Source organism: Musa acuminata, chromosome BXJ2-3, assembly GCF_036884655.1.
Source record: "Musa acuminata AAA Group cultivar baxijiao chromosome BXJ2-3, Cavendish_Baxijiao_AAA, whole genome shotgun sequence".
Classification (NCBI taxonomy): Eukaryota; Viridiplantae; Streptophyta; class Magnoliopsida; order Zingiberales; family Musaceae; genus Musa; species Musa acuminata.
The window spans coordinates 3,370,853-3,388,800 of NC_088340.1; the positions used below are offsets into that span (position 1 = coordinate 3,370,853).

The 17,948-nt window shown below is 43.5% G+C and overlaps 3 protein-coding genes across 4 annotated transcripts; all 3 read right to left on the reverse strand.

The window, feature by feature from the left end:
* Positions 1-106: 106 nt before the first annotated feature.
* Positions 107-3,963, reverse strand: LOC103977331 (replication protein A 32 kDa subunit A-like). The gene is made up of 10 exons (XM_009392826.3): positions 3,764-3,963; positions 3,586-3,696; positions 3,388-3,485; positions 3,254-3,295; positions 3,070-3,147; positions 1,666-1,744; positions 1,388-1,480; positions 1,185-1,267; positions 419-487; positions 107-341 (listed from the first exon to the last, which is right to left on the reverse strand). The coding sequence occupies exons 1-10, from the start codon at positions 3,869-3,871 to the stop codon at positions 257-259; spliced, it is 846 nt and encodes a 281-aa protein (XP_009391101.2). The 5' UTR covers positions 3,872-3,963; the 3' UTR covers positions 107-256.
* A 486-nt stretch (positions 3,964-4,449) lies between these two features.
* LOC103976885 (formin-like protein 3) lies at positions 4,450-7,587 on the reverse strand. 2 transcript variants are annotated; one of them, XM_009392228.3, is made up of 4 exons: positions 6,780-7,587; positions 6,605-6,702; positions 4,896-4,973; positions 4,450-4,799 (listed from the first exon to the last, which is right to left on the reverse strand). In XM_009392228.3, the coding sequence occupies exons 1-3, from the start codon at positions 7,444-7,446 to the stop codon at positions 4,911-4,913; spliced, it is 828 nt and encodes a 275-aa protein (XP_009390503.2). In that variant the 5' UTR covers positions 7,447-7,587; the 3' UTR covers positions 4,450-4,799; positions 4,896-4,910. The 2 variants fall into 2 exon arrangements, with proteins under 2 accessions (XP_009390503.2, XP_009390501.2); XM_009392226.3 differs by having other exon boundaries at positions 4,450-4,802.
* Positions 7,588-8,359: 772 nt separating this feature from the next.
* On the reverse strand, positions 8,360-13,767 carry LOC103976884 (adagio-like protein 1). The gene is made up of 2 exons (XM_009392225.3): positions 13,061-13,767; positions 8,360-10,259 (listed from the first exon to the last, which is right to left on the reverse strand). Exons 1-2 carry the CDS (start codon positions 13,390-13,392, stop codon positions 8,654-8,656), a joined length of 1,938 nt encoding a protein of 645 aa, XP_009390500.2. The 5' UTR covers positions 13,393-13,767; the 3' UTR covers positions 8,360-8,653.
* Positions 13,768-17,948: the final 4,181 nt, after the last annotated feature.

Below are 17,948 nucleotides of genomic sequence, written 5' to 3' on the forward strand. Positions count from 1 at the left end.
CTGTAGACAAACACTGTATCATATATATATATATATATATATATATAAACAAATCAATTTATCTTTTGAGAATCATGTCACTAAATCACTTGCAACACTTGCATCTTTATTTTGCAAATGATCACATTATTCCAACTTCCAACAAAATTTGGCAGGGGAATAACAAAGTGGATGTATATGTTCCTGCAAAGAGACCCTATTTACACCTTTTCTTGTTTTTTATTCAGTCAAAGGTTAAAAAAACATCTGACGCATATCAACCATTGTATGCGGACTTGAAATGATATTCATCAACTGTAGAATAAATGTAGCCCACATCCACAAGATAGTTAATTGCATTGCTGCATTGGAAGATGGAAAATAAACATCACAGATCCTACCTTGGAATGTTGAAATTAAGATGAAATAAGAGACTCACATGACCGTATTCTTCGGTATCCCCAATTTTCTGACAATCTCATCAACGTGCAAACCATTTTCACGGCCTCTGATAACATAACATCTTTAGGTCAGGAAATCAAAAGCAACGTCTGGGATATAGGGACGGGTACATCTACTAAAGTAAGTCCACAAGAAAAAGAATTTAAAGGTAATTACACAAGATTTGTGTCTAATGTCTCTGCGGTAGTCATACAGAATACGAATTGTCACAAAGAAGAGTGAGACTATTGAGTTGCTGGATAGAGACTTCAAAAAGAAATTAAGGGAGGACAGAAGTGAAAACAACCAAATACAAAAGAACAAATGCATTAATTTCCATGAGATGGCACAAAAGAAAAACAATAATACTATAGGAGGTAATTGCTTATATGCTGGCCTTCAGCGGGTGACAGATAACCATAACTAATTAAAAAATAGAAAAAATAAGTGAAACGAACAGTTCTCTTGTAGAAAGAGCCTACTAATGCAATTGCTTCCAAATCACAATGGAGAGACCAGCGAGTATAAAGCACTACAAATATACATATATCCATATCTAGATAATAAGGAAATATCTACACACAGCACAAGCAACAAGTTTTGCCTGCTTCGGCACCTTAATGACGTTTTAGAATAGAAGTTAATGTAGAGAGAGACCATAAGCAACATTGCAAGAAACAATTTATAATAGACTTCTTCAAGATTTCATTTTCTGCAGGCTCATATATATATATATAACAACGCAGATGAGTAGCATAACTTACAGGTTTGCTGGCTCTTGGAAAACCCCCCAAACAATGTTGCAAATGTTGTTCCCAGGTCCATCCATGGCTACATAAGCAGAAAACTGACCAGGAAAACTAAGGATGGTTACCCTAATTGCTAGTGTCTCATGAATCTTTGGTAAACTAATAAAGCTCAGTCATACTAGGAAGAAGAAAAGAAATTGAGTTTTAGGACAAGTCACTTGGTGGGAAAAAGGAGCTGGGTATTCTTTTGCTCCATTAGGAAAAGATGAGGCCGCAGTTAGATTTGTTGGTATCTGAGCAGAACCTCCTCCCTGTTCAAATGAAAAGAAAAGGACATTGATTCAAGCTTTTCAACCATTTGAACGGTTAATGTCTAGACACACAGGCATCACCACAAAAGATAGGATATATTGCATATCACTATTTTCTGTAAGCTACATGGTGGATATGTTAGCACGAAGGCATTGTCACAATTTCAAATGTGTTTCGCAAGTACCATTATTTTCTTGACATCCATATGTACAAATATGCATTCGATGAAGTGGAGCACAACCTCATTGAAGTCATTCACAGGCCTGAAAAGAAAAGGTATCCCGAGGGTGTAATTTCTCCCAACAAAATGATGCAACAGATTGAAATTGCATGGTTCTGTAAATAAGGTTTTTTTTTCTTTGAACTGCAGTATGCAATTCATGATTTCCTCACTAATAGAGGAATATCCACTAGTTGAACTCTTAAAATAACAAACCGTCAAGAAGAACCTAAATACAGCATAATCTACCTGGTTTCTTTACCCTATATTTCAACCAAACTAAGCAAGCAAGCAGATAGTGCTAAATAAGTATCCTAATGGAAAAAAAAAGGAAAGGAAGAGGCTGATCATGATTGAAGAATCTAAAATTCCAGCTTTTTATCATAGTTGTTCGGCTACATATAGACAATTCTGATACAGATTTCCACAAACCAAGGGAAGATGCCATCACTCAATCAAAGTAGGCAAATCAAAATTATCAATATCCTTGGGACTGTGTGCATTGAATTTTTTATGGTCTACAAGCCTCAAAGTTTGAAATGGCACTAATGAAAGATTCTCTTTACTTGAGACTGCCAAACTGAAGATGGATGTGATAACTGTAGGTTTATCAAATTAAGTCACGTCAAACATTAATCATGGCCAATGCTTAATCAACTTAAAAAACAGAATACTAAGATTACAGGGCCTCTACATATTATCATACTAAAGACTTTGTTGTCAATTGGTTGATTACAAGTACATCTAGTCTTACACAACATCAACATTGTTGTCTCATCAAATTCTAGAATCATGGAGCACAACTCAAAGCCTTCCAGAAAAGGAATGAGCACTGTAAAACCCATTATCTAACTTATTACCATTTAGTAGTTATGTGAATTTCCTAGTCTCTGGATCATTCAAGGTATATGTAGTAAATTAGTCTTTCATCCTTCTGAGTATTACGTAACATAGGTTTACCTTGTTATAACAGACAGATTTGAGAAATAAAGGTGAGAACAGACAAGGAACATAAGAACAACTATACATACTCCCTAGGCAGTTCATTTATTCTATACCACACATATAACACAAGATCCTTGTATTGACAGGGATAGACCACCAGGAAGCAAAACAAATAGCAAGCCCTGATAGGGCTTATGGTTTTTGTAGCATGTTTGTAAGCAACAATTATACAGCAAGCAGAAGCTACATGGAGTCAAGGGAATATAGTTAAGACTTAATATACACCAAAGGAATGTAGCTAAATTATAGCATTCAACAAAAAGATAATGGTTAAACCAAAGTAAAATACGAAGGCACTGTCTTAATTGCAGATTAGAACAGCACATAAACGTCACATCATACAAGAAGATTCAGGTGTCTTACCGAACCGAAAATGCAGATGCATGCCTTTTGCTGTGGAATCCTTTCAAATGACCATGAACTTTTACATAAATCCCATTTCTTTAGCATCAAAAAGAGTATACCAACATAAAGTAAGGCTCTTATTAGAAAGACTAAGACATTAAAATATTCTTAATTCGAAAAAGAACCATTACGCAGCACCTACTGGATAGCTGTCACTTCATTCGCATCAGGGGCTTCATTAATCCTATAGAATCGGTCAGCAAGAAGTACGTACCAACATCATTGTTCAGTTTATGAAAAATAAATTAAACAAAAATTACATGAGAAAATGATCACCATCTATTGATGTCAATCCGACCGGTTCCATCATCAAGCGTGAAGGTGACATCAGTGACCCTCTCCACCTTATTCATCACCAATCCCAAAAGCCGAACCTACAGTCGCCCAATCAAACCCCAGTCGATTCACTGTTAGCTCCGGATAAGGGGTTTTAAGAGGTAGGGTTTGATCGAGAAAGAACAAGGATCGGATCACATTAGTGACATCAACTCCATCAATGGAGAGCGCGGATTTGTCGACGCCGGAGTGGTAGGCAGCGGCAATCTGCTTCGCCGTCAGCGGGAGCACTCCTTGAGACCCACGATTCTGCGACGAGTAGCGGCGATGGGAGTGCTAATGCCATAGATCGAGAAAGGGAGGATCCGTGAGGTACCTTGGCGGGGTATGAGGGGTCGGCGGCGATCTGGGTGCCCGGAGTGGGCATGAAAGCGGTTCCGGTGAAGAGGCGAGGCGGAGCTCCATGGAACTGCCTCTGGATCATTGCCGCTATTTCTATGTAGAGATTCAACGGAAAAGCTGCGCCTAAACGCAGGTTGTTAGGAAGAGGAACGACGAAAAACGATCGACTCCTAAAATGCGTAGGCATCGGATGGCGGGAGAAGTGGAGTATTTATTTTATATATAGGAGTGCAAATTACTTATATACCCCTCTACATGTATACATACATATATATATATATATATATATATATATACACTAAAAATTAAGAACTAAATATATAACATCACCAACCAGTGCAAAAAGGGACCAATAAACCCAATCAAACAGGGTTAAGTAGGCATTCCAAAACCTCCACTGAGTTGAGACACTAATGATGCAACACAAAGAAAGACCAACAGTTTGTATACTTAATGTTTAAGGATATTAAACACACAGACTTCATATCATTAATTACTTACAACCATGACACAATGAAAAACTGCAACCATGATTGATGGCAGCCAAAGGCCAAGTAGCAATGCATTTTTCTTGTCACTATCTTAGCAATGATCCATAGTAGCACTCGAACTCTGTAAAAAGGCATAATATAATAGGGAATCAAAGTATTTAAGAAAATATTAAGTAAATAGGATATTCATATTACAGGGAAGAGCTGTTTATGTCATACAAAAAGCAAACTGTGACTATTTTGATTGCTTTTGGAGAGATGAGTTGATAAATTTTCAAAGACAGTTCACATCACTGATACCCAAAGGAGCAAATATCAACATGCAAACAATGGAAAACATTTGCAGAGGAACTTATTTATTGTATATTCTATCCCCCTAAAATGGACTGACCACTGCCCAAAGGACCAATTTGTCAGTAATGCATTGACTGCTTCGAAGCATTGATACACTATCATAAACTGCATTCATCAGACATGTTTTTAACTCTATAATCCACACACCAGTGTTGAAAAAGTTTGCTGCTGCATGACAAAAACACAATAACAGTTTCAGAAATAAGCAAATGAAAGGAAGAAATGGAGATAATAATTTACTTCACTGAGATAATAATTTACCTCACTGGTAAGTTATTAGACAGAATGTCCTCTATCGACGAGCTCTTTTGGTTTATTGACTTTACTACTTTCCTTATCCTGCAACCAGAAGAAATTTGGAAACTCGACTCAAATCCTTGAGCCATCAAGCTGTGCATATTCATATAGGATTTGTCTTGTTTCGTACATCTAATATCAGATTAAATCATTCATCATACAGAGGGATGATATATGTTACAAGTACATCTAAACCCAAAATACAAAGTTGAGGATCGGACAATAACATCCATTGGTCCTCAAAGATCATGCAAGATACATTTGGGAAGGAAACTTTGTGGTAAAAGAAAAGGCAAGCATTATGTGCTGCCTGTGCCCTCTTGCCTAGGTACCTCAAAATTCTCAGACTTATCGCTCTGCACTTTATTAAAAGCTGAAAAAACATGTTTTAATTACATACATAAAGCACAAGAAATCATGAATACTCATCACAGGAATATAGTTAATGATTCTAAGTAAATGGAACCAAATGAATATTGCAAATGCAGACACCTCAGTTGACTCAGAGACCTTCCCATAAACATGCATGGGAAACCAAGAACTTGGGTCAAAAGAACATCAAGTGTTACTTAGAATACAATTAGATCAAGTACGCAAATGCACTACTTTTGTCATAAAAAACATGATATGCCAACACTTCCATATTGCTTTTATCTGACGTTTCACGCATCAAGATGGACAAAATCAATAAAATTTCTGAGATGTTTATGAAATCTTTGCTCATTCAAATTTAACTGGAAGTCCATCCAATACTGACCTCTCCATGCAGGCTAAAAACCTCCGTACTTGTAAACTTTTACATGAACATATTGGGAGGAAATCAAACTTCCCTACTCCAACTGCTAATAAACCAATCATAGATTATATATACATATGTGTATGTATGCATGGATGTGTATATAGATAGATGTATACATGTCTTTTCATTTTTTTAACTTTCCCAAGCACATTCACAAATTGAGATGCTTGACTATTTTAGAACTGCTTTATTTACTTCAAGATGCATGGCCATATTTGTCCCACCTCTAAAATTTCTGTAAATTACAAACAAAAACAACTTGGCATATCTCCAGGCAAAACACACATCAGACAGTACAAAGGCACAGTAATTGCATTCACATATATAGATAACAGCATGAGATGTTTTTCTTATCAGCATATTATCAGCTCATCAACCCTTGCTGATCACTGGTGTGTGGAAAATATATAAGATCTCCAGATTTATGAATTTGCACTTCATTTACCAAGCTTGAATACATTGATGATGTTGTCTCAATTATGAATGGTTCTTTTCTTCAAATCCTCAAATGAAAAAGGGGAAAGAACAAATAAAAAAACCACATGATGTACCTCGAGCAAGAACTATTGATAGCATGAGATACAAATTATCATAGCCAAGGCATTTGACCATATACGTGAACAATCAGAGCAAGTTGCAAACATCTGTTTGTATAACTCAAAAAAGATTTCTAAATTGAAAATAAATCGAGTAATTGCTCTAGGAAACAAGTCCAAGGAATAAAATTATAACCACTGAAGAGAATAACAAATTAAAAATCAGCATACACAAAGCAAAATAATGACAAATATTAATTAGTTTAATAGCATATCCACATCCACAACAACTAAAAGAGCATTACAAGGCAAGAGGCAAGAGACAAAAGAGCAATAACCTTCTCATTGTGCTCGTGGTATTCATTCAACGCCCACTGGTACTTGGAATGGTTTAACCCAAACCAATCCGCCAAGAAATCGTCCAACTTTGAATGCGCTGTGAGCCAAAACCAAAAAATTATGGGAATGAAAGAACCTATTATACCACCGAAGTTAAATAGTTCAACAAGATACCATCTTGTACTTCGGCGACGGCGTCCCAGAAGAACCCGAACACGGACCCAGATGACGTGGAGACTGGCTTCTCGAACCGCAGAGGTGGGACCTGAACCGGTGGCGGCGCCACGATTGGAGGCGTCGGCAGCAGCGGAGAAGGAGCCTTAGCCGGCAAAGGAGCATCCTTGTCAGGGTTGTTGGCGCGAAGGCTCGGGGCAGGGCTCGCAATGGGGGATCTTGGGAGCTCGGATGGCGTCGGAGTCGTAGGCGGGGTAATGAAGATGGTGTAGCACCCGGCCTTCCCGATCAGCGGCGGCGGCGGCGGCGGTGTCCGCGGTGCGGCCATGACGACGGCGAAAAGACCAGCAGGTAGCGATCGAAGGCACGGTGGAAGCGAGGGCGGAAACGAGGGTGTCGCGTTGTGGGACCGGTGTGGGAGAAGAGAGGGGAAGAGGAGGCTCGCGGGTAAGCTGAAGCCGCAATTGGCGAAGGGTAGAGAGGCAAAAAGCGTGACCTTTTCACCTACGTTCTCTCGCTCGCTCGGTCGCTCGCTCTGGCCGTGGGACCGAAGATAGGGTTTGGCTTGGCAAGAAATAACGAAAATGTCCGCTGATGGAGGGATTTGCGGAATTCTATGCGTTTCACCGTGGTGCGGATCGCCTGTCTCATCTAACGCACGGAACATCTTCTCTAACCAATCGCCAAGGTATTAGACACCAACAACCGTGTAGGGCCCGCTGCTCCTTGTGAGAGCAAACTCAGCGTCTGCTGCCCCGGGCGAGGCAGGAAAACCCCTTCGCAACGAGGGTTCCCCATCTGTTGATGAACTCGAATCAAAATGGCGAATGTATCTGAACACAACAATTGAATGACTTCCAAAACCAAATGAAGTGCATCGTTAATTTCTGTTTACAAATCAAATTCATGATAAAATTAAACTCGTCCAAAGGTTTCAAAAGAGAGGGATAAAAAGTATTATTACTCCAGCAGGATTGAATCAATCAAGGTGATTATTGATCTATGAATCAGTCGCATGATAGTTTGGCCAAAGAACAAGCATAGAATATATATATATATAGACTTGCAAGGAAACAAAGATCAAACATGCAAATGGTTTACCGGTGGGTAGATCGGATGAGTCATGTTAACGTAGACTACTAATATACAGAGGCATGCGTGAGACTTCCAGTGTGGTGGAAAGCTCGGGTTGGGCCCAGCGGAAGAGAATGAGCGGTCGACACGCGACCCGACGACTGGCAGACCAAAAAGATACACCTAGAAAATGTGGCCAAAGGCCATGTGATGGACCCCCATCATTTCACATTCACTCATGTGATGGTTGCCAAGCTAATGCAACAAAGAACAGAGAAAATAACAAGCGAAAAGAGTCACCAAGGCATCAATTTTGTACAGAGAGTATAGTATAGGGAAACGATAAAAATGATAGCACACAAACATTAAGAACCGATTCAGCATGCATATGAAACAAATAGATTTGTGATTCAAAGAAGTGATTACTTAAAATGACACCGTAAACAACAATATATAAACATCAAGAAATGGAACTCAGCCAATGGACAGGACATGGAGGACAGTACTGAATGTGCACGGGCAAACCGCTTAAGTTTAGCAATAGAATAGTAGAGGTACGAGAAATAAAAATTACAGCAAGTAGTAGTTAGAGAACTATAAAGATGTTCATAATTTCTACACGATATCTGACAGTAATGTCTTATGTCCGGACTAAAAGGGAAACTAATTCAGGACTATAATTTGTTTCATGAAGATGCATAATTTCTTGTGAGCAGGACATGATATTTGTTTTCATCTAGTGAATGTAATGCATAAGCTATTCTAGTAGACCTTCAAAATGACTTACAGAAGATCTCTTATTAAATGGTGGAGCTGAAGAGAGACAGTTCGTGCAACTCGCTCAGCATCCATTCTTCTCCGGTTTGGCCACCGAGTACTATCGCTCTTGTTCCTCCAACAACACAAGTACTGTGTCCCCAAGCAAATTGAGGTGGTCGACTGGGTACATCGAGTATTCTCCATGTAGGTGTCTCTTCAGTTGGATCCAAGAGATAAAGTTGTGAAGCTGAGTGAAGGCCTGCAACAGATCCACCGAATATTAGGATTCGACTGCCAGGAAGGCTGACAGCTACGTGATCAAGGCGTGGTGGCGGACCAATTCCAGCAGGATTTCCGGCACCTGGCATTCCACTACCAGTAATGGACCTCCAGCATGGTTCATCTTCGCTGAGATCCATGGTGAACACATCACTTGACCGCAACCTGAGAGGCCCACTCTTGGCCAGACCACCAAACATCAGTATTTTCCTGCCATCATACACTGATAGCGAGTGACCCAACCTAGAAGGAGGTGTCCATGATGCCGGTATCTCTCTCCATACAGGTTTCTCCATGGTGACATCCAATAGGTATGTGTCACTAAGAAGTATACCAGAATCAGCACAGCCTCCTGAAACAACCAACTTTGTGCCGTCGAGGGTGCAAGAGCTGTGCCAGGACCTGGGCACAGGTGGTGCGATGCCAGAGATCTCACGCCACGCTGGATGTTGGGCATCCAGATCCAATATGAAGACATCATTCAGCAAGCCCTGCCTGCCGCAACCACCAAATACAACCAGCCAAGATCCATTTAAGCATGACAACGTATGGCCCCACCGACCAGGAGGGGCAGACGTCACATTGACATGTCTCCACTCTGGATTACTGACATTTAGATCCAATACAAAGGTATCATTCATCGGCTGCATATTAACACCTTCCCCACCAAAAAGAACAACTCGGTTCCCAACAGCACAAGCACTGAAATTGCAACGGGATGGCTCCACAGCACCTCCAACTGTCAATTTCCTCCATGAAACTGCTTCAAGGGTGGTCAATTCCCTTGCAAGTCTTCCCCATCCAAGTCTTCTGGCTTCAGGTATGGTCTCCAGTGCAAGAGTAGTTTCGCTGCCCCATGCATTCTGACATACCATTCTCCAGAGATCCTCGTTCTTTGTTAACTCGTAGAGCTTCGTGCAGACAGAACCAACAGATGCAATATCTCTTGGTGACAACCTTGACAGAATCTTCTGACATAATACCTCATCACCCATTTGTAATAAGCTGCAAAATTCACGACAGATGTGTCCATGCCCTGTCGAGATAGGTCTGCTCAAGGGGTTGGTGGTAAAACGATCAGAAGGTTTCACAACTGCCTTTGTCATAGGGCTAGGAAGAGATCCCAGATCAACATCTGTGTCAGTGAAGAACTGAACGCACATATAATGGGTTATTGTCTCATCATCACCATAGATCGGTGTTAGCTGTAATCTGTTCATCAATGGGGAACCATCCTTCCTAAAGTTCAACAGATCACCTTGGAACTCAATGCCCTCCTCAAGACATCTTCGTATTTCAGCAACCACTGCAGCATCTACTAAAGGATGCCTCCTTTGAGCAAATGGTCCTCTGCATTGCAAGAATCGGCTGGAAGAATACATTGAAACAATACTTTTGAGTTTATGCTAATATATGCAGGCAGTCAGATATACTGTCAATGTGCATATTCCCTAAAAAAGATCAATTAATTTTGAAAAGAATGTCTTCAATCTAAAAAGAAATACATATAGACATACATATACATATGTATATGTATACATGTACATGTATATGTATACATGTACATGTATACATATACATGTACATGTATACATATACATGTATATATATACATATATATATATATATGTACCTGGTAAAGAACCAACATGAAATGTGATTAATAAAGTGAAAAGTGGAAGGGAAGTTGACTATAATTTATATTGACAGAAAAAGAACAAGAACTAAATTTTGATGACATATAAGAGCGATACAGTGTGAGTGTGCTTCCCACAAAACATTCCAGCAGGAACCTACCAGAAACAGAAATCTAGAACTATTCCATTGTTTGGCATCCAGGCAATTACAACAAAGATATGTAATAGGACAAAATGACCAAAAAGATCAGAAATGTTAGAAAAGAAGCACAGACATGCTTCTGGCCATGACCAGCCATGATGCCAAAATTATTATCGTAACAATCATCTGAAGCACATTGAATCTGATGCAGACAAGAAAACAAAGGAATTCACAAGAAAGACAAGACCTGCATATTCCTCTAGATAGCTACCATTATGATGGAACTTGTAGAGACACACCAGAATCTGATCTCATATAACACATGCTGATTGTACTTAGATAATACAATCTGATACCCCACGATAGCGCAGATGGGCATAGGTTGCACATTTCAAGTACTCTATGGGAACTTGGCCCATGTTGTTACGGACTGGGGTTGTGACATTCGATATGTTGTGACTACCATAATCTTATTCATATCTACAGAAGCATTGACATTCTCCAGAATCATTTCATAATTCAGCAACAAACTTGAAGACTTGAACATAAAACTCTCAGGAACCATCTATTACACTTTACTATTTTGTAACTTTCTCAAAGCACAAACATGTAATGTATAATTTATATCGTTAACAAGTTGCAAGCCAGAAAAATAAAAATTCTGCCATGATGGATGAAGGAAAGAGAGAAATTTGTCCCAAAAAAAAAGAGAAAATTTTCAAGAAGTGCTCTGTAAGAAATGACCAAAGAAACTCCTGTATAATCGCTAGAAGGTGTTGCTTTCAAGGCCAAGCCTGTGAGAGTCTGTCATAATTCACCCTGAAGAAGCTGAGAAGAAATGGGGAGAGAGTTTATAAGAAAAAGTATCTGGCCTACATGAGCTACCCTCCCATCACCGTTTACACGCCTCAAATGTTTTGTGTCTGGTCATAAGCACTCGCTACTTGACGACTAATCCCTCCCAATGGCTCCACCCTCATACCTTCATCCCATCCCTCCCTCCAAGCCATGCCCACAACTTACCTTGGAACGAAATAAGGACTCGAAGTTAAAAATGAAAGAATAATAAAAAAGACAAGAGAGGAGTATAGATTATACCATTTTGGCGTGCAAGATAAAGGAAATGCAAGAATGGAAATTTTCCAATTGACATAGATCCTATTAGACATTATAAGCCAAACAAACTAAAGAATAGCATATCATAATCCTAAGGCCAATAAAGAAGTTTAAGAGGAAGGGAACTTAAGTACTATGCAAAATAAGTTATGCCGCATTTTCTTACAATCCATATTATCAAATTTTCCCATAAATCTTTAGGACTCTTAAAAGGCATTCATCCACAATCAAATGATAGTAACAATCATCGTTAGTTCCACCAGTGGAATACTAAAGCATATGCTTCAACAAAAGTGATCAAAACCTATACCCTATATTAAACACAAGAACGAGTCAATTATGTCAAGTGGTCTTCAGCTGCAAAAAGTGCTGCAATGAATGTCACTATAATATCACAACCTCTTCATCCTTCAAATTTATGTTCTTCTACCGATTTGTACTTTTAAAGGTGTAGTTATAATCATAGTTTCTTTTCTGATCCAAGTATTTTGGAGGATAAAATAACTGCAAGTGGCACACTATTCTGCATCCAACTTTGGAGCAAGAAGTATGGAAAAGTCACAACCAGCTAACAAAAGTTTAGACTGCAGCAATTATCCCAAGATACATATAGGGCCATCTAGACAAGTTAACACATGCAGTCTTTAACTCCGGTTCCAGGTCCCCAATAGAACGTAGACTCCAACTTGATTTTGGATATTATTTAACAATCGGTGCAATAGTGAGACGATGTTTCTTAAACTTACAAGTTCCAAGTTCTATCATTCATTACTCTAATGATCCAAGGCAAAAGATCATCCTGGTGTCATTTAATTCTTCCTCCGTCGTTCGGTACGAGAGACTATTGATAAAACCACATCTTTCTTTGGATGCTGAGAGGCCATAACATGTTTCGCCATCGGTGATTGATAGTGTGGTTCATTCAGTAACTTCGACTTTTGGCCTAACTAAGGATATCAAATTCAGAAACTTCATCATTCATGTAACCTAGGCTAGCAATCATCAAGCAGCTAATTTTCTTCATTCCTTATCCTGCAAGCTCCATCCGACAACACAAGTTTGTGTTCGTCATAACCATGGTAGGGCAAATCAAAATCAAAGTGCAGAAATTTCAACTACTAACGACTATAAATTAGCAACTACATATGCTCCTCTCATCAATTGATCATCATACAGAACAGTAATCACCAACAAGCCTCAAAGAAAGCAAAAATTGAAGGATCTAAAGAGCATAGTTTTCCTTTTACGAAAAAGAAATGACATGGGGCTCTTACCAGTTCCTTCCGAGCACCTCCTCGGCGCGATACCCTGTGGCCTCCTCGAACCCGCGATTGACGTAGATGATGGGATGGTCGAGCTCGAGCGCGTCGGTCACCACCAGCCCGCACGCCGCTGCCGACTGGAGCATACTCTCCACGGCGAAAGAGAAGACCGAACTGCCATCGTTCACCAGGAAACCCCCTTCCTTCTCCACCTCCCCCTCCTCCTCCTTCGCCTCCGCCTCCGCCTCCTCCTCCTCCTCCTCCTCCTCCCCCTCGCCGCCGCCGCTCGGCCTCCCCTGTTCGCCGTCCCACTCCATCCGCCGACGCCGACCCGGAAGCCTCATCACCCCATGTTCCGTCGAAAGGAGACGTCCCTACCTCGCAATCCCCTTCTCTCGTCGAGGGTTTTGGTGATTCCCCGAGCTATCGAAACAGGTCTCAGATCGATCGAGGCTAGCGAGAACAAGGGCGGGTGAGGGATGGCCGCAGATCGTCGATCTAAAACCCAAGAGGGCTGGGTGGTGGTGGTGGAGGAATGCTCCACGAGCTCGTAGTGATCCATTGTGCGAAGGTTGACGGTTCAGATTTGCTGCTGGGACAGATCGACGGCTGACATGAATGTCTCGACGAGAGTCGTGTCCCGCACCGATGCCGGAAAAGGCCGAACCGGGAGGACGTGTTCGCGTTCGTGTCGGTAAGATGACTAGGCCAAAAAGGAAAACCCTTATCGGCATTCGCAGCTGTGCCGAAAAGTGAACCCTTTATGACAAAAGAATCCCCGCACCCGAATCCGATAATTCCTGGATCCGCTTCGGATGTCCGAATCCGACATACGTGGCACGTGTGTGCTTTTCGAAGTAACAGAGTCCTCTACAGGCCCCCAAAAAAAATTTAAATACCTAAAAGGCTTATTATTATATTCACCCTCATAAAAGATTTGAATGTGATTTATAATTTTAACCTTTTAAAAAATAAAAAAATATTAATATTCATTTTAGCCTTATAATTTTTATCATACATCTCTTAAATTGTTATAGTTTACTCGTATCTAAAATAATCTTTATATTTTTAAAAATATAATATATAAATTCATTTCGTCATATCTGAATTAATAGATGTTAGACTTTATTTACGTGATATGTTGACTCATAATAAATTATTAATATAATGATATGTACAACATTAGTATGGTAGAGGCTGCATGCGACGTCTTACTATGCAACAATGACTTGGTGCTGATATTGGTAGTGGCTTTCATGACTATGTCTCTTTATATCATTGATGAAGATCTCAGTTTTTTAATTTAAATTACTCGTATCATTATATTAATGATTTATTGTGAGTCAATATTCTATGTAAGTATACTCTAACGTTTGTTAACTCAAACTTGACAAGATGATTTTATATATTATATATTTTTAGAATGTAAAGATTATTTTAGATATTAATAAATCATAAGAACTCAAGAGATCATTTTCAAAATTACAATGACTAAAATAGATAAATAAATATAAAAAAATATACCTCAAAGATATATATATATATATATATATATATATATATATATATATATATATATATATATATATATATATATATATATATATATATATATATATTGGCATGCTTTGTTTTAGTAAGGCTTATCCTTTTAAATTAAACATGAAATGAATAATTGTTTGCGTAAACAAACTTTGAGCCGTGGCCTTGGGGCCGACGCGGCTCGGTTCGGGTCGGGACGACGGGGATCTCCCTCGGGCGTCCCTCGAGCTCGCCGAGGTGGTCGCGTGTAGTGTCCGATCGGGACGGGGTCGCCCGTTCCTCCGGGCAGGAACTCCTCGCCTGCGTGTCCAGCGGGGACCTTCGGCTTCGCATCTGCACAAAGGTCGGGCCGGGGTGCTCGACCCGACCCCTCCGACGATCAAGTCAGATGATAGTGGAGGGGGTTTCAGATGAAGAAGTGTTTTTTGTGTCTCCTCTCCTCTCCCTTCCCGTTTAGAATGCGAGAGTATTTATAGGGAAGCTTGCTGTTTCCTGATATGCCCGCTTGCAGGGGGCAGGCCGATAGCGTCTGACATTGGTGTTGGCGTAGCGTGAAGAACCGGGCCTGAGCAAGCGTTTAATGCGCCTTGGCCGACGTTCTGGTCCGTTTGACCAGGTGCTGTCGCGTTGATCGAGGCGTGAGGCGTTATTTGACGTCAGCCGAGTCTTATTATAATTACTATCCTCATCATATTCCCCCCCCCCGGAAAGAAGCTATGCGTCGGTCGTTGTAATGGGAGTCCGAGGCATGGCTTCAGCTTTCAGGCGGGCTGGCCGCGCAGGCGCGGTCTAGGGGAACATGGAGCCGAGGAGCACAACACGGGCGGGCAGGCCGCACTGGCGTGATCTCGAGGAGCATGGAGCAGAGGAGCACGACGCAGGCGGGCTGGCTGCGCAGGTGTGTCTCGGGAAGCATGGGGCCGGTAGGTGTGTCTCGGGAAGTATGGGGCCGAGGAGCACGACGTAAGCGGGCTGGCCGCGTAGGTGTGTCTCGGGGAGCATGGGGCCGAGGAGCACGACGCAGGCGGGCTGGCTGCGCAGGTGTGTCTCGGGGAGCATGGGGCCGAGGAGCACGACGCAGACGGGCTGGACAGGCTGGCCGCGCAGGTGTGTCTCGGGGGCATGTAGTAGAGGAGCACGACGCAGGCGAGCTGGCCGCGTAGGTGTGTCTCGGGGACATGAAGCCGAGGAGCACGACGCAGGAGGGCAGGCCGCGCAGGTGTGGCTTCGGGCATCATGCGGCCGAGTAGCACGATGCAGGCGGGCAGGTCGCGCAGGTGTGGTCTCGGGCAACATGCGGCCGAGTAGCACGACGCAGGCGGGCAGGTCGCGCAGGTGTGGTCTCGGGCAGTATGGGGCCGAGGAGCACGACGCAGGCGGGCTGGCCGCGTAGGTGTGTCTCGAGGAGCATGGGGCCGAGGAGCACGACGCAGGCGGGCTGGCCGCGCAGGCATGTCTCGGGGGCATGCAACCAAGGAGCACGACGCAGGCAGGCAGCGCAGGTGTGGTCTCAGGCAACAAGCGGCCGAGTAGCACGACGCAGGTCGCGCAGGTGTGGTCTCGGGCAACATGCGGCCTAGTAGCATGACGCAGGCTGAGGCAGGGCTTAGATTTCTTTTCATGAGGACTACATTGGGTAGCCACCGTCGGTGCTTGACCTCTCTTATGGAGCCCGCGGTCGGGAGTCGTCCCTCCTCCTCACGACCGCCCAGGCCTCCGCTGCGATGTACCGGTTAGCGTGCTGGGGAATCTATGGCACCGTGGTGGGAGGTTGCTCCGCGAGGGACTAGAGGAATCTGGAAGGTCGCAGGCCTATCATAAACGCCTACACTAGATGAGAGGGGTGAGTGTCCGGTAGGCCCCGGATTTGCGTGGCAAAACGATCCACAAAATGGGAGAGGGGCTCGTCCTCCATTTGTTTGAGTCCAAGGAGCAGTGTTGCGGAAGGCTTCGGTCGTGCATAGGCCACAAAGTGGAGCTCGAAGTCCTTGACGAGCTGGTCGAAGGAAGCGATCGTTCCGATCTTTAAGCCGTCGTACCACGCGTGGGCTGGCCCTCTCAGAGTGGTAGGGAATGCTCTACACATCAAGGCATCAGAGGTTCCGTATAGCGCTATTTGGGCGCGAAAAGCAGCTACATGGTCCACCGGGTCGGTGGAGCCATCGTAAGCGTCGAGAGATGGGAGTTGGAAGTCCGGGGGGACTGTCTGATCCTGTATCTCGGGCGTGAAGGGAGACCCTTGGTGTGCGTCCTCCCTTAGCTCTCTCTTGGACCTGCGGACCTCTTTCTGCACCTCGTCGAGTCGCTGACTGACGAAGCACAATTGGGCCCATAGGGAGTCCGAAGAGAGTGCCTCGGTCTCCGAGCGGCCGCTCGGGTTTGCCATCACTGGATCCCCGAGTGGGGTCGGTCGGACCCGAGGCGAAGTGGGGGGCTCCGGAGGTGTCATGTGGGCCCGAACGGGGGCCTTGCGTTGTCGTAGTGGTTCGATCGCAGGCGGGTGCGCCGGATGAGAAACGAGCGGGATAATGGTTTGCACCATACCCATTAGAGCTCGGACTTGACGGGCGAGGTCCTGAAAGGCCTCGGGTGACATGGGCGTCGAGTCGGCGGCGGTGCCGTCGGGCGGCGACAGGCCCAGGTCGTTGAATATCCGCCAATATCGTTCTGAGGTCGTGGCGGGGTGTTCGTCACGATGGTCTTTGTGCGGGGGATGTTTCCCTGAGGCTTAGGTCGGGTGTGACCTGTCAGCCGTGGGCTCATCTGAGCCGCTCAGGTGATCACCTGACATTCTGGGCCCTCCTTCTAGCGCCAAAATGTTTGCGTAAACAAACTTTGAGCCGTGGCCTCGAGGCCGACGCAGCTCGGTTCGGGTCTGGACGACGGGGATCTCCCTCGGGCGTCCCTCGAGCCCGCCGAGGTGGTCGCGTGCGGTGTCCGATCGGGACGGGGTCGCCTATTCCTTCGAGCAGGAACTCCTCGCCTGCGCGTCCGGCGGGGACCTTCGGCTTCGCACCTGCACAAAGGTCGGGCCGGGGTGCTCAGCCCGACCCCTCCGACGATCAAGTCAGATGATAGTGGAGGGGGTTTCAGATGAAGAAGTGTTTTTTTGTATCTCCTCTCCTCTCCCTTCCCGTTCAAAATGCGAGAGTATTTATAGGGAAGCTTGCTGTTTCCTGATGTGCCCGCTTGCAGGGGGCAGGCTGATAGCGTCTGACATTGGTGTTGGCGTAGCGTGAAGAACCGGGCCTGAGTAGGCGTTTAATGCGCCTCGACTGGCGTTCTAGTCCGTTTGACCGGGTGCTGTCGCGTTGATCGAGGCGTGAGGCATCATCTGACGTCAGCCGAGTCTTATCAT